The sequence below is a fragment of the Humulus lupulus genome, chromosome X, assembly GCF_963169125.1.
Source record: "Humulus lupulus chromosome X, drHumLupu1.1, whole genome shotgun sequence".
Taxonomy (NCBI): Eukaryota; Viridiplantae; Streptophyta; class Magnoliopsida; order Rosales; family Cannabaceae; genus Humulus; species Humulus lupulus.
In genome coordinates, this window is record NC_084802.1 from 70,859,611 (window position 1) to 70,871,207 (window position 11,597).

Sequence of the window (11,597 nt, forward strand, 5' to 3'; positions counted from 1 at the left end):
GTTCAAAGGACCACTGAGGCTATTGAGAAGATTAGAGCTCAAATGATCGCCTCTCAGAGTAGACAAAAGAGTTATTCAGACCCAAGGCAGAGGAACGTGGATACTAGGTGGGAGACTATGTCTTCCTTAGGGTTTCACCACTGAGAAGGGTGAAGAGATTCGGGAAGAAGGGAAAATTAAGCCCTAGGTTTGTGGGACCATTTGAGATCCTGGAGAGGATCGGTCAAGTGTCCTATAGGTTGGCCTTACCCCCTGCACTGTCTTGCGTGCACAATGTATTCCATATTTCCATGCTGAGGAAGTATGTGTCAGATGGGACTCATGTACTGAGTTATGAGGACCTGGAACTGGAGACTGATTTGACCTATGAGGAACAACCAATTCAGATTTTAGACAAGAAGGACAAGGTCCTGAGGAACAGGACTATACCTTTAGTTAAGGTATTATGGAGGAACAACAAGGTCGAGGAAGCGACCTGGGAGCTGGATGCAGATATGTAGAGTTAGTATCCTGAGTTGTTCAGGTAAAATTTTGAGGACGAAATTTATGTAAGGAGGGGACTATTGTAACGTCTCAAATTACCTAATAAGGCTTAGGGCCTTGATTAGGGGGCAAAGATGGCAATATATGGAATTGTGTGTTTATATGATATATTTGCGTATGATTATGTGAGTTATATGATAATATAACAAGTTATGGATGTTTAGGAATATTAAATATGCATGTGGACCCATTTCTTATTAGAAGGGCAATATTCATAATTTGGCCCGTTATGGGCATAATTGTATATATGTGCATATATGTGATATATGTGAGAGACCACATTATTATGTGGGTTTATTTGGGCTACTCGAGGCGATACTATCCTAGGGAGCAAGTTAGCGAGAAAGTCACAATGGGACCCAATACCCGACTCGGGGCGAGTCAAGGGGTATTTTAGGTATTAAGTATGGTATCAGGTAATGGGAATGAATAATCGATGATATATTTGGAATTAGTAAGATTAGGAGGGAATACTGGAGATTTTGACCATTTTTCCCTCGGGGACGTTTTTGGTACCCCGAGCCTCGGGATTAGCTTAAGTAAACTTAAGCCTTAAGAAAACACAAAAAACACTTAAAGCAGCTCACCCAACCGACTCTCTCTCTCTCCCTCTCTCAATTGTGAGTGAAGTTCTTGAGGAATTAAGGAGATTCTTGGCTGAAGACTTGGGAATGAAGGCTCGGGTTAGGATTCGGGACTGGTTGCGGCTAGGAGAGCATCACTTACAACAGAGGTAGAGCTTTAATCCCTATTTAAGTTAATGTTCTGACAAGTTTTTCTTGAGCTTTGAGTGTTCTTCAGCTTGTAGCTCAAATGTTGGGTTTATGAGTTTTGATGGGTTTTCAATCAGATTTTAAGGTTGGTTTAGTTGCTGGGGATATGTAGCATCTATTATGGGGATTAAATTGTGGTTTTAGAATTGATTTGGGATGGTTTTGATTGAGTTGGCTGAAGAAAAACCAGAGAAATTATGGGTTCGTGGGGGCGGGCCGCGACCCTGTTCTTGGGGTGCCGCGACCCTCTTGAACCCAAGGGCCAAGGAGGGTGTATGACGTGAAGGTGCGCCATGGCGCGTGTCAAGTGAGAAAGGAGGTTGAGGCCTCTGACTTGAAGGGGGGGGGAGGGGGGGTCGCAGTACTTAAGGGGTTTTGAGCCCCGGGAGGGTTTTTGAGTGTGGGCACTCAACCCTAAGGGCTCGAGATCGATTCTACTACCCGTTTAGTAGAATTCGAGGTCCTAGAGGCTAGGACTCGGTCCAGAAGCCTTTATTTGCTCGTTATTGATGGAATCCTATATTATGGTTGTGACTAGGTTATCGCTAGGGGGCTTAGAACTAGGATCGTGCTCAAGGGTCGTTCTTATTTTACGCTATACTCTGACCTAAGGTAAGAAAAATACACCCAATACGTGATATATGTGATTAGGGCTTGGCCCGACTGTTAATAATAGTTATGAATAGGGCTTGGGCCCCTAAGAATGATTATGTTTAAGTTGTCGTTTCGTTTGTTGATTAAACATACTTGAATAGTCTGTACCAGATTAAGTGTTACATGATTGATCGCATGGTTTGCGTAGCTAGGGCTAAGCCCCGTTAAGGAGCATGGTTATTACTATGCTTGCGATTTCCTAATGATATATTATAATTAATATGTATGCATGCTTGTATTGTTGAAGTATGCCTATCTGTATCTGTATCTAAATACCTGGTTCAGGGCTTGACTTATTAGTTAAGGACGGCAATAGTGCGATGTGCGCTGGTCGAAAGGCTTAGGCCAAAATCAGCAACGTATTATTATGTTGGTCGACCCAATGGTCGATGGAAAACAAAAGTGTTTGGCTAGCTCTATGGCTAGTTACCCAGAGCTAAGGGCGAGGGCCCCAGGTGACTCTATGGTCACATAGCTAGGGCATAGAGCCTTGGGGGTTGACTATATGGTCAACTACTCAGGGCAACGGCCCCAGAGTGGTCCAATGACCATTTATTTGTAATTGTATGCCTGTATGAGTAGGTTATTACTGCTGGACATGCTAGATTAGTATCTGAGAATCTGTATTTTCTGTTTATGCACATGTTTAAGTTTTCTTGTTGAGTCTTAGCTCACGGGTGCTATGTGGTGCAGGTAAGGGAAAAGGAAAGCTTGACCAGCCATGAGTTGAAGTGCTTTGGTGGTGACGTGTACATATGCGGCTACTTGTCCACCATGGTTAAGGATTATTTCAGAGGAACTAGGGTTGTAACCCTAATTTTTCCGCTTAGGTCGGCCGATTGTAACTTTTTATGTATATACACCCTCTTAAACACTTGTTTGTAATATTTTGTGGATCCCATGTATGTATGAAACTTTTTAAATAAAAGTCAACAGTTCATTTGACCAAATTTTTTAACCATAACCATTGACGTTAACCTTAGTTACACGTTTATATCCAAATGACTTGATTAGCAAGTCTAACATAATTTAAAATACACAGTGTAACGATCCTGGATTAGGAGGGCGTTACAGTAGGAATGAGAGAGAGTAGGATGGATGGAGAGTTTAAGAAGGATGGAGAGTAGGATAGATGGAGAGGATAGTTGTTCTCCTTTATATTGTTTGGTATTAGGAGTGAAGTTTGAAGAACGGAGAGAAAATTAATTATTAAAATTATAATTTTATATTTTTAATTTAAATATTTATTATTTTTTAAAATGGTATATATGACATTTATATAATATTTATTACTTTTTTTGTCTCCTCTCTCATTCTTTCCAAACTAAATGATTCAACCTCTCCTCCCACTACTCTCCCTCCACCCTTCTCCATCCACCCATCTCTCCTCCCTACCAAACATAGTGTAAGAATCCTGGTACTACTCGTTGTTCGCATGAGACTCTGGTGACACACATTATCGTAGATGGGGGCGACCCACCTATAGGATCTTGGCGAATATTCTTATCAAGATTGAAGCTTCTATGGTTACGCCCAAGAAGGCTAGCCACCATAGTAGTCCTCTCTTCCCCCTTTTTCTTTCATAATAATAATAATAATGTAGAAATAAGCCATCTAGATTTATAAGGGCGAAGTTATATAATAAACAAATAAAATGGTTAAATTGGTGAAAAAAGGAATTCATTTTATTTATTTAATGATGTTTGTTATATTATTATTTTGGGTGATATTTTCATATTATTATTATTACAAAAATGAGTATTTGTGACATAAATATCTAATGTTTCATACTTATTACATTTAAATACCTAATCTTTTATTTTTACGGCAAAAATACTCAATGTTCAATATATGTTAAAGATAAATACCTAATTTTTTTTCCTTGCGACAAAAATACCAAAAGTTGCTAAAACATTACTTTTGTCAGTACCTCATTTGTTAAGTGTTGACTCACCAGATATGTATTACTCCATAATCTGAGTATTTTTGTCATCAAAATATGTATTAAAATATCTTTTTAATTCATTTTTCTAATTTAAAATATTTAAAAAATAAATAAATCGATCGATTATAGAGTAACAAATATTTGCTTAGTCAACATGCTTAACAGTTCCAACAGAGGAGGTACTAACAAAAATAATATTTTAGTAACTTTATGTATTTTTGCCACAAAGAAAAAAACTTTAACATTTATTAAACATTTGATATTTTTGCTGTAAAATAAAAAATTAGACATTTAACTGTAACAAATGTAAAACATTGAATATTTATGCCCCAAATACCCCTTACAAAACCCACTCAAATAATAATAACAATAACAAAAGTAATTAGAAAATTAAAAATGAAAAAGAAAAAGAAAAAGAGAGGGGTATTATAATTTAGGGGTTTTTTCTAAAATAACCAAATACCATTAAAAAACAACTTTTTTACTATTACATGGCAAAAACAACTTTTGTACGACACAAATTTTTTTTTCAAAAATACTAATTGCTCTCTCCTTAGCAAGTGGAAAGAACCCCACCTTCTCAGGCGACCCACGGGTCGGCGAGCTTCTGCTTCCGTAAACAGCCACTACAAAACCCAGCAGGAGAGAATTTCATGAATGCTGGTGAGTAGTTTTCTTCGTTAATCAGCCATGGCCGCAACCAGCGAGGGGAGATCTCCATGAATGGCAACGAGAGAAGATCAATGGAAGACCTCCATTAACACCGCGCGAGAGAAGATCCACAGAAGAGCTATTTACGTGAACAGAAAATTCGTTGATCTAGAGTTGCCCAAACATTTCGAAACAAAATCATTAAGAAGAATTATGAGGTTGATTAGTGTGTGGTTAGTTTAATTTATTCATCAAATTTGGTTGCTCTTTGTTTGATTCTCGTATTTTAATGGTATTTCTCCCTATAGTGTAGTTGCTTTCTCGTTAATATTGCAGATATAGAAGGGAAAACACTGGAGTGAAAAATTTGGGCAGTATATGAAAAACAAGGAAGGTATTTTAAAATATTAATTTAACCTCTGTTGTTGTTCAGTTGTTCGCTTGTTGTCCTAGCGTTGTTATCACATTAACTTATATAAACATGAAAATGACAATGTTGACATTCTACAAAACTTTAATTTATGCATATCTCAAATAATGAAATCGATACCAATATTGATCCTAAAACACTGCAAATACAAAGACCTCCTACAAAAGTTGCATCAACGTCTACAAAGTAACACGAAAAACAACAAAACTTCATCTAAAATATAAAGTCAAAATAACGCTACCCACTCCTAAAAATAATTGATGATGGCAGTCTCAGTATTTACTTGCAGTTGAAAATAAAATAAATTGATTCCAAGGTATCCCTTATGTGAGTATAATGGATACAAAAACAACAGTCACCCATTTTTTTTTTCTACTATAGAGAATCAACAATGCATCAAAGTTGTGTGTTGTTGTAAAGTTGTTAGTAATGAATTTTTTCTTTTGCTAGTTTATGTTGTGTTGCTTTGGTGTTGATGTAATGTTGGCAAAACTAAAATTGGCATGAAAGATTTAAAATTACAATGTTGATATCATAAATTACAAACAGTGTTTTGCCAAAACAAAAGCTCAGGGAATCCTTAATTTTGGATGAAATGTGATGTCCAACATTGATACAAATTAAAATTATAAACTTGACAATAATCTAGAATTGTGATATAACAACGAATTAAACTAAATATAAAAATAAAGAGGTCTATAATTTGAAATGAATGAACATATGTCAAAAACATAAAAACAACAGCTCTTGTGTTGCTTTCTTGTTGTTGCAGGCTTGATTACTTTGATATGCATGATCATTTTTCCCACTCCAAAGCCCTCCATTTACCTTTGGGTTTGATTGAAGCTTCACCATCATTGTCCATATTTTCAATTGCTTCATCGACAAAGTACTCAGCAAATGACGCTACAAAATCACCACAATCATTACAGAACAACTAAAAACAACATATTACTAATAAAACAAAAGTAACCAACAAAACAGAATAAACCCTTAAACATAACCAATATTCAATAGATACTTACTTATTTTCTTGCTCAGACAAACCCTAAAAAATCCAAACACAACCTAAACACCAAAAAAACCCAACACAAAACCATAAAATAACACATAATAAAAATAAAAAAACAAACACACCAAAAGAATTATAAAAACTTGCACTAAACAACCAAATCTCAATCATTCAAGCATTACATCAAACACATTGCATGCATTGTAAAAAAAATGCACTAACATATACGAAAATATAACAAAATAAACCAAAAAATAAGGTAACAAAAAAATACAAAACAACAAGATAATAATATACACAACAACTAAAGGAGTAAAAAAAATAAAATCAACCAAAAATCAACAAAACGAAAATACAAAAACATAGTGGGTAACGCCAGCGACGGAGAAAAATGGCTGGAAGCAGCCGGAGTGTTGCGACGGGGAGACCGAAGTGATGATGAAGAGCAGGTGAAGCTTGGGCATAGAGGAAATGGAGGAAGAAGAAGAGAGAAAAAGGAAGAAGAAGAGAGAGAAAGAGATGGAGGAAGAAGAAGAAAGACAAAAAGAGATTGATATGTGTCAATAAAGCAAATAGTATTATTGTAAATATAAAATTTAATAAATAGGTATATGAGTAAGCATCAAATAGTAAAAAAGTTAAAATACCTTGTAATAAATGTGTCAATTTTGGCCCTTTGTGTAAAATTCTCTATAATTTATAGGGCCTGTCCATAGACACAGAAATAGAAGAACCAATGTAAGTGTACTGGAGATTATTATTGTCTGATAATTTATCCAACCGATTCAGCTAATTTGATCCAAATCACTCCCGAAACAAAGGGTCTGTTTGGCATTGTTTTCTGTTTTTTGTTTTTGAAATTGTGTTTTTAGAAATGAGAACAGAAAACAAATTTTGTAGTTTTCAAAAAACAACAAGTGTTTGGTTAATGTTTTCTAAAAATAATCTTTTTTGTTTTATTTAAAAAAAATCTTAAATAAAAAATTAATAAATATATTTACAAAGAGAAAAATCTTTTAAAAGTTTGTAATAAATAATGAGATAAAGTAATATGAAAGAAAAAGTGATGAAAAATAAGGAGAAAGAAAGTAAGGAAAGAAATTTTGAAGAAAAAGTATTGAGAAAAGAGAGATTGATGCAACAAAAAAAAAAAGATGGAATGTAACGAGAGAAAAAATGATGAGATAGAAAAAATAAAGAGAGAGGAAATGATTAGAGAAAAAATAATGAGATAATAAGTGATGAGAGAAAAAATAAAAAAATCAAAAGATATGAGAGAGAAAATGATGTTAGAGAAAATGATGAGAGAAAAAGTATAAATTAACGATATAAATTAATGAGAAAGAAAATTATTTGAAATAATAATAATTAAAACAATTATACAATAAAAAAATTGAAAAAACAACTAAAAATAACTTTTTATTATTCTCAAATTTTTTTATTTTAAACATTACTTTTTTAAATTATTTTCTAACAACACGACAAACACCCTGTTTGTTGTTTTCAGAAAACAAATTTTAGGTTTAAAAAAAAGTTCTTTTTAAGTTTAGCCTTCACCCTCAAAACCTCGCCTTCTGTTTCTTTGTTTAGCACTTCTTAAAGGAGCAGAACCAATCAGAAAACTGGAGCTAGAATAGAAGAAGATAAAGAAGATGATGATATGGGATGCCACAGCCACCACCAACAACGACAACAATGTACCCAACACCGAACAATTCGACTCCGACCAAGATTCTTACCTTAATTTCGATTTCTTCTCATCCATTTCAAAACCCAAGGTTCACCTTCTTCACCTACCCAGTTTTTATTCTATCGAATTGAAGTTATGTTATTTGAATATAACGAGGAAAGAATTAACTTTTTTTTATTATTATTTTGGGAATGTGAATGGGTATAAAGGATTATTACAAGATATTGAAAGTGGGTTATGATGCTACGGACGATGCGATTCGAACCAACTATATACGCCTTGCCCTGGTTTGTCTTTTTCATTCTTCGAAATTTGACCCACTTTAGTGGGTTCCCCTTTAATTTTTTTAGTTAATTATTTATTTATTATTCTTTTGTGTTCGAGTATCGTGCAGAAATGGCACCCGGATAAGCAGAAAGACCATGACAGTTCCACTTCCAGATTCCAGGAAATAAACGAGGCTTATGAAGGTGGGGTTGTGTTTGTTTCCTGTGTTTGGGGGTCCACATTGGTTGTTAAGGTTTATTATGCCATTGCATGCTTGGTTTTTATTTTAGTGTAGCTGCTAATAGGCAGAAGAAATGAGGAGGCAAAGCAAAGTCTTTATAACAATGATGTAGTGTTTGAAAGAAGCTGCATGTTTATTGTGAACAGCATCTGTAGAAATTTTGTAGGTGCTTTGTTAAAATGAGTTAGTTTTAGTATGTTGCATATGGATGATCACACTGAGTTATTGTAGCTATTTTGTTTGATGTGACATTCATTCAGCCTTTTGAGAGCCAGGGCTCTACACTACTGTTGCTTTTCCTAATCTTCTATTTCGACTAGATCCTTTATAGTTCATACTTACCAATTATGAGGAGATTGTTTCTTTGTGGCTTGGTCATCTTCATTTGCCCTAAACTCTAGTGACATCAATTTTCTAGCAAAGGTTTTAGCATGGATTATTGAATCATTTTGGTCAGATAGGATTATGAAAGTAGCACGTGATGTGCTCCGAGTAGGGTACTACCAGGAAATTATAGGGTAATCATTTCGAGTTCTGGTTTTGGAATGAGAATGATCATGTGTAAACCACACGTACCTTTTCAAAATAATGTTACTTTAAATTATTCTAGTAAGTGGTGGGAGTTTTAAAGTAGTTTTTGACCTGCAGACGATGCGATAGTAAGTTGAAACTATGATCACAATCTAGTATGGAAATGTATGATGATTCACACATCATTGTTTGCCATGTATTATTACACGAGTAGATGCTGTATCTTTTAGCTATTGAATATAGTGACATTAATACACATCCTAGTATTATAAGCAGACTCTTTTACCTCTGGAATATGTAAATAATCAAATTTGAATGATAGAGGCTGATTCACCAAAATGAATTGACATCCATTGTTTCTAATGGATGTGATGTGAGTTCGATTTGCTTCTCTATCTTGACTCTAGGGTCCCTGATCAAATTGATTTGATGCTCACCATTGTTGGTTTGGGGTTTTAAAGTTCTTCAAAGTAAGGATTGGATACTTGTAGTCTTGGATTTCTCTTTATGATCAAATGAATGCAGTATAGTAAATAGATTACCTTTCCTCATCCATATGGATGTGTCAGTATTTTTCGGATCACATTAAAATTCATGTTCTATTGGTTATGTAATTAAATACTTGAAGTCATTAATTTGTATAAGGCTCTTATCCAACATTACTAGATTTAGTGTAATCATTCCAAAGCCACCTAATCAATTCTTACTTAATATTGGTGCTTATATTGAGAGCTTAAACTCCCGGAGGAGTAGCTCAAACGATTTGGCAAGTGTTTGCTCTCAAAAAACTCGAGGTTTGAGTCCCTCCTAGCTACTTCTGTAGCAATTATTTTAGTTTCTTGCTCATCATATCAACATGAAATGATAAGACTGATGAACTTAGTTGTAAGGCCATTATATTTTTTATTTATTTATTTTTTCAATGTGCATATCTGCATGTATCTACTATGATTTGTCATCTGCTTTGTTTTTCGTTGGTTTGAATCTACTGCAAGATGGCCCTGTCATTTTAGAATTCCCCAGGCTGTGAAGTTCTGCAAGATGTTGAGTTTTTTTTTTTTTTCAAATTCCTTCTGGAGAAGGGTCTTAATATCCAGAGAATAGTAAACAGAAACATTACAAAACACCTGATTTGAATTTGAGCTTGAATTCATAGAATATTATTTGAACTTACGCTTCTAGTTTTTAACTTGTCAAACAGTTTTGAGTGATCCTGTAAAGAGGTTTGAATATGACAAGAAGGGAATGCAGCATGTCTATGATTACAATATAATTGTAAGAGTTTCTATTCCTCAACTCAAGGCCTCTTCGTATGCTGATACCCTTGAAGATGGTTTTCTAATCTTTCATTTGTTGGCTGCAGGAGTATCTCAACCGTTACAAGGGTCTTATATTGACGTGCAATGGTCTTGGAATAAAGCATTCAATCTGGTAAAGAGATGGGCCACAATTCAAAGAGAGATCATTTTAGGTAGAATTTTGGTTAGTGCATCACTGCATTACTTCGTAGTATCTGTTGAGTCAGCAAGTGGTACAATTGAGAACAAGGACCTGTGGTCTCGGGGTGTATTGGGGGTTGCTGTAGGCTTATTCTTATTTATAAATAGAAGCAAAGATATCACCATCTTGTTGTGACGTAAGAAGCTCATGTTAGTTACCCTCGTCTTGGAGGACTGTGATTATATACCTTTCTCCTTTTGTTTATGAAACGGTTGAAGGGTATTTTAGTTAACGCTCTCTCTATATGAATATAAATATAGAAATTTTATTCGGTAGAGGCATTACTTTTGTCCCTACCGAAGGGGCATTACTTTTGTCCCTATCGTAGAGGCGCCTTTTATTTTTGACATTTAGAGAAATTATAATCCAATTTATTTTATGATGATGTACGTTATAGTTATAATAGACTTCTCGTCAATTTTTGGAAAATTCTGAATAATTTATGATGCTGAAATTAGAATTAAAACACTTAGTTGCACGCGTGTCTGATTTTTTTTATAGACATCGAAAATAAACTGTTTGAATTCTGATTTCGGCACAGTACCGAAAATAGAAAACAAGACTGTGATGTATCACACTATTATAGAATGGAAAATAATTTATTTCGTTCCATTTTTTGTTTGACTATTATTTTAACACATTAGAATGACTAATTGAAAAAAAGGAAAATCTACAAAAAAAAATACATGTAAAAAATAAAAAATACAGACTTTGTGTGTGCAAAGTATCTTTGTAAAAACACATAATTTTCTAAATAATAAAATGAAGTAAAATCTTATTCTATTTCCCAAAAAAAAAAGTTGATACTAATAATTTTGTATTTTTTTAATATTATAAAAATTAAATATCAATTAAAGAAATTAAATATCTATGTTATATATAATTTTCAAATTTAAAATGCATATTCTTCTATATTATTTTAAATTCTAAAATGTACCTCAATATTATGTTTTGTATAATAAATAGTATCATCAATTTTTATTAGAAAAGATTAACTTAAATAGTCAAATATTTCAATTATTTATTTAAAAAAATTATAGCATGTCATATAGGGATCATTTGATAAAAAAAGATTAATTTCAATGTTAAAATTTATTCTAAAGTTGCATTTTAAAAAATGATAATAGTATTAATAATATTTATTATTTTCAAAATATAAGAAGTGATTGGTTAAAGATTTATATAAATTACTTTTATATTTTTTTTATGAAATAAATTAATAGCTATACTTTTGTTTCCAAAATTTTGTATTTTAAATATAAAGTATAAAAAATAAAATAGATTATTTTATAAATTTTATTATAGTAAATAGAATTTATGGAGCCATACTTTAATAAAATAGAATTTTGTTTCCAAAATA

At 33.4% G+C, this 11,597-nt stretch overlaps 1 protein-coding gene across 1 annotated transcript; it reads left to right on the forward strand.

Moving 5' to 3' along the window:
* The first annotated feature begins 7,550 nt into the window (after nt 1–7,550).
* On the forward strand, nt 7,551–10,626 carry LOC133803836 (uncharacterized). Its single transcript, XM_062241969.1, has 5 exons — nt 7,551–7,786; nt 7,908–7,985; nt 8,093–8,168; nt 9,939–10,012; nt 10,101–10,626. Exons 1-5 carry the CDS (start codon nt 7,661–7,663, stop codon nt 10,170–10,172), a joined length of 426 nt encoding a protein of 141 aa, XP_062097953.1. The 5' UTR covers nt 7,551–7,660; the 3' UTR covers nt 10,173–10,626.
* Nucleotides 10,627–11,597: the final 971 nt, after the last annotated feature.

Coding starts and splice junctions, on each gene's coding strand:
- LOC133803836 (XM_062241969.1), top strand. CDS start 7,661: ATGATGATATGGGATGCCACAGCCACCACCAACAACGACAACAATGTA. Junction 8,169..9,938: donor AATAAACGAGGCTTATGAAG/GTGGGGTTGTGT, acceptor CTTGTCAAACAG/TTTTGAGTGATCCTGTAAAG. Junction 10,013..10,100: donor TCTATGATTACAATATAATT/GTAAGAGTTTCT, acceptor TGTTGGCTGCAG/GAGTATCTCAACCGTTACAA.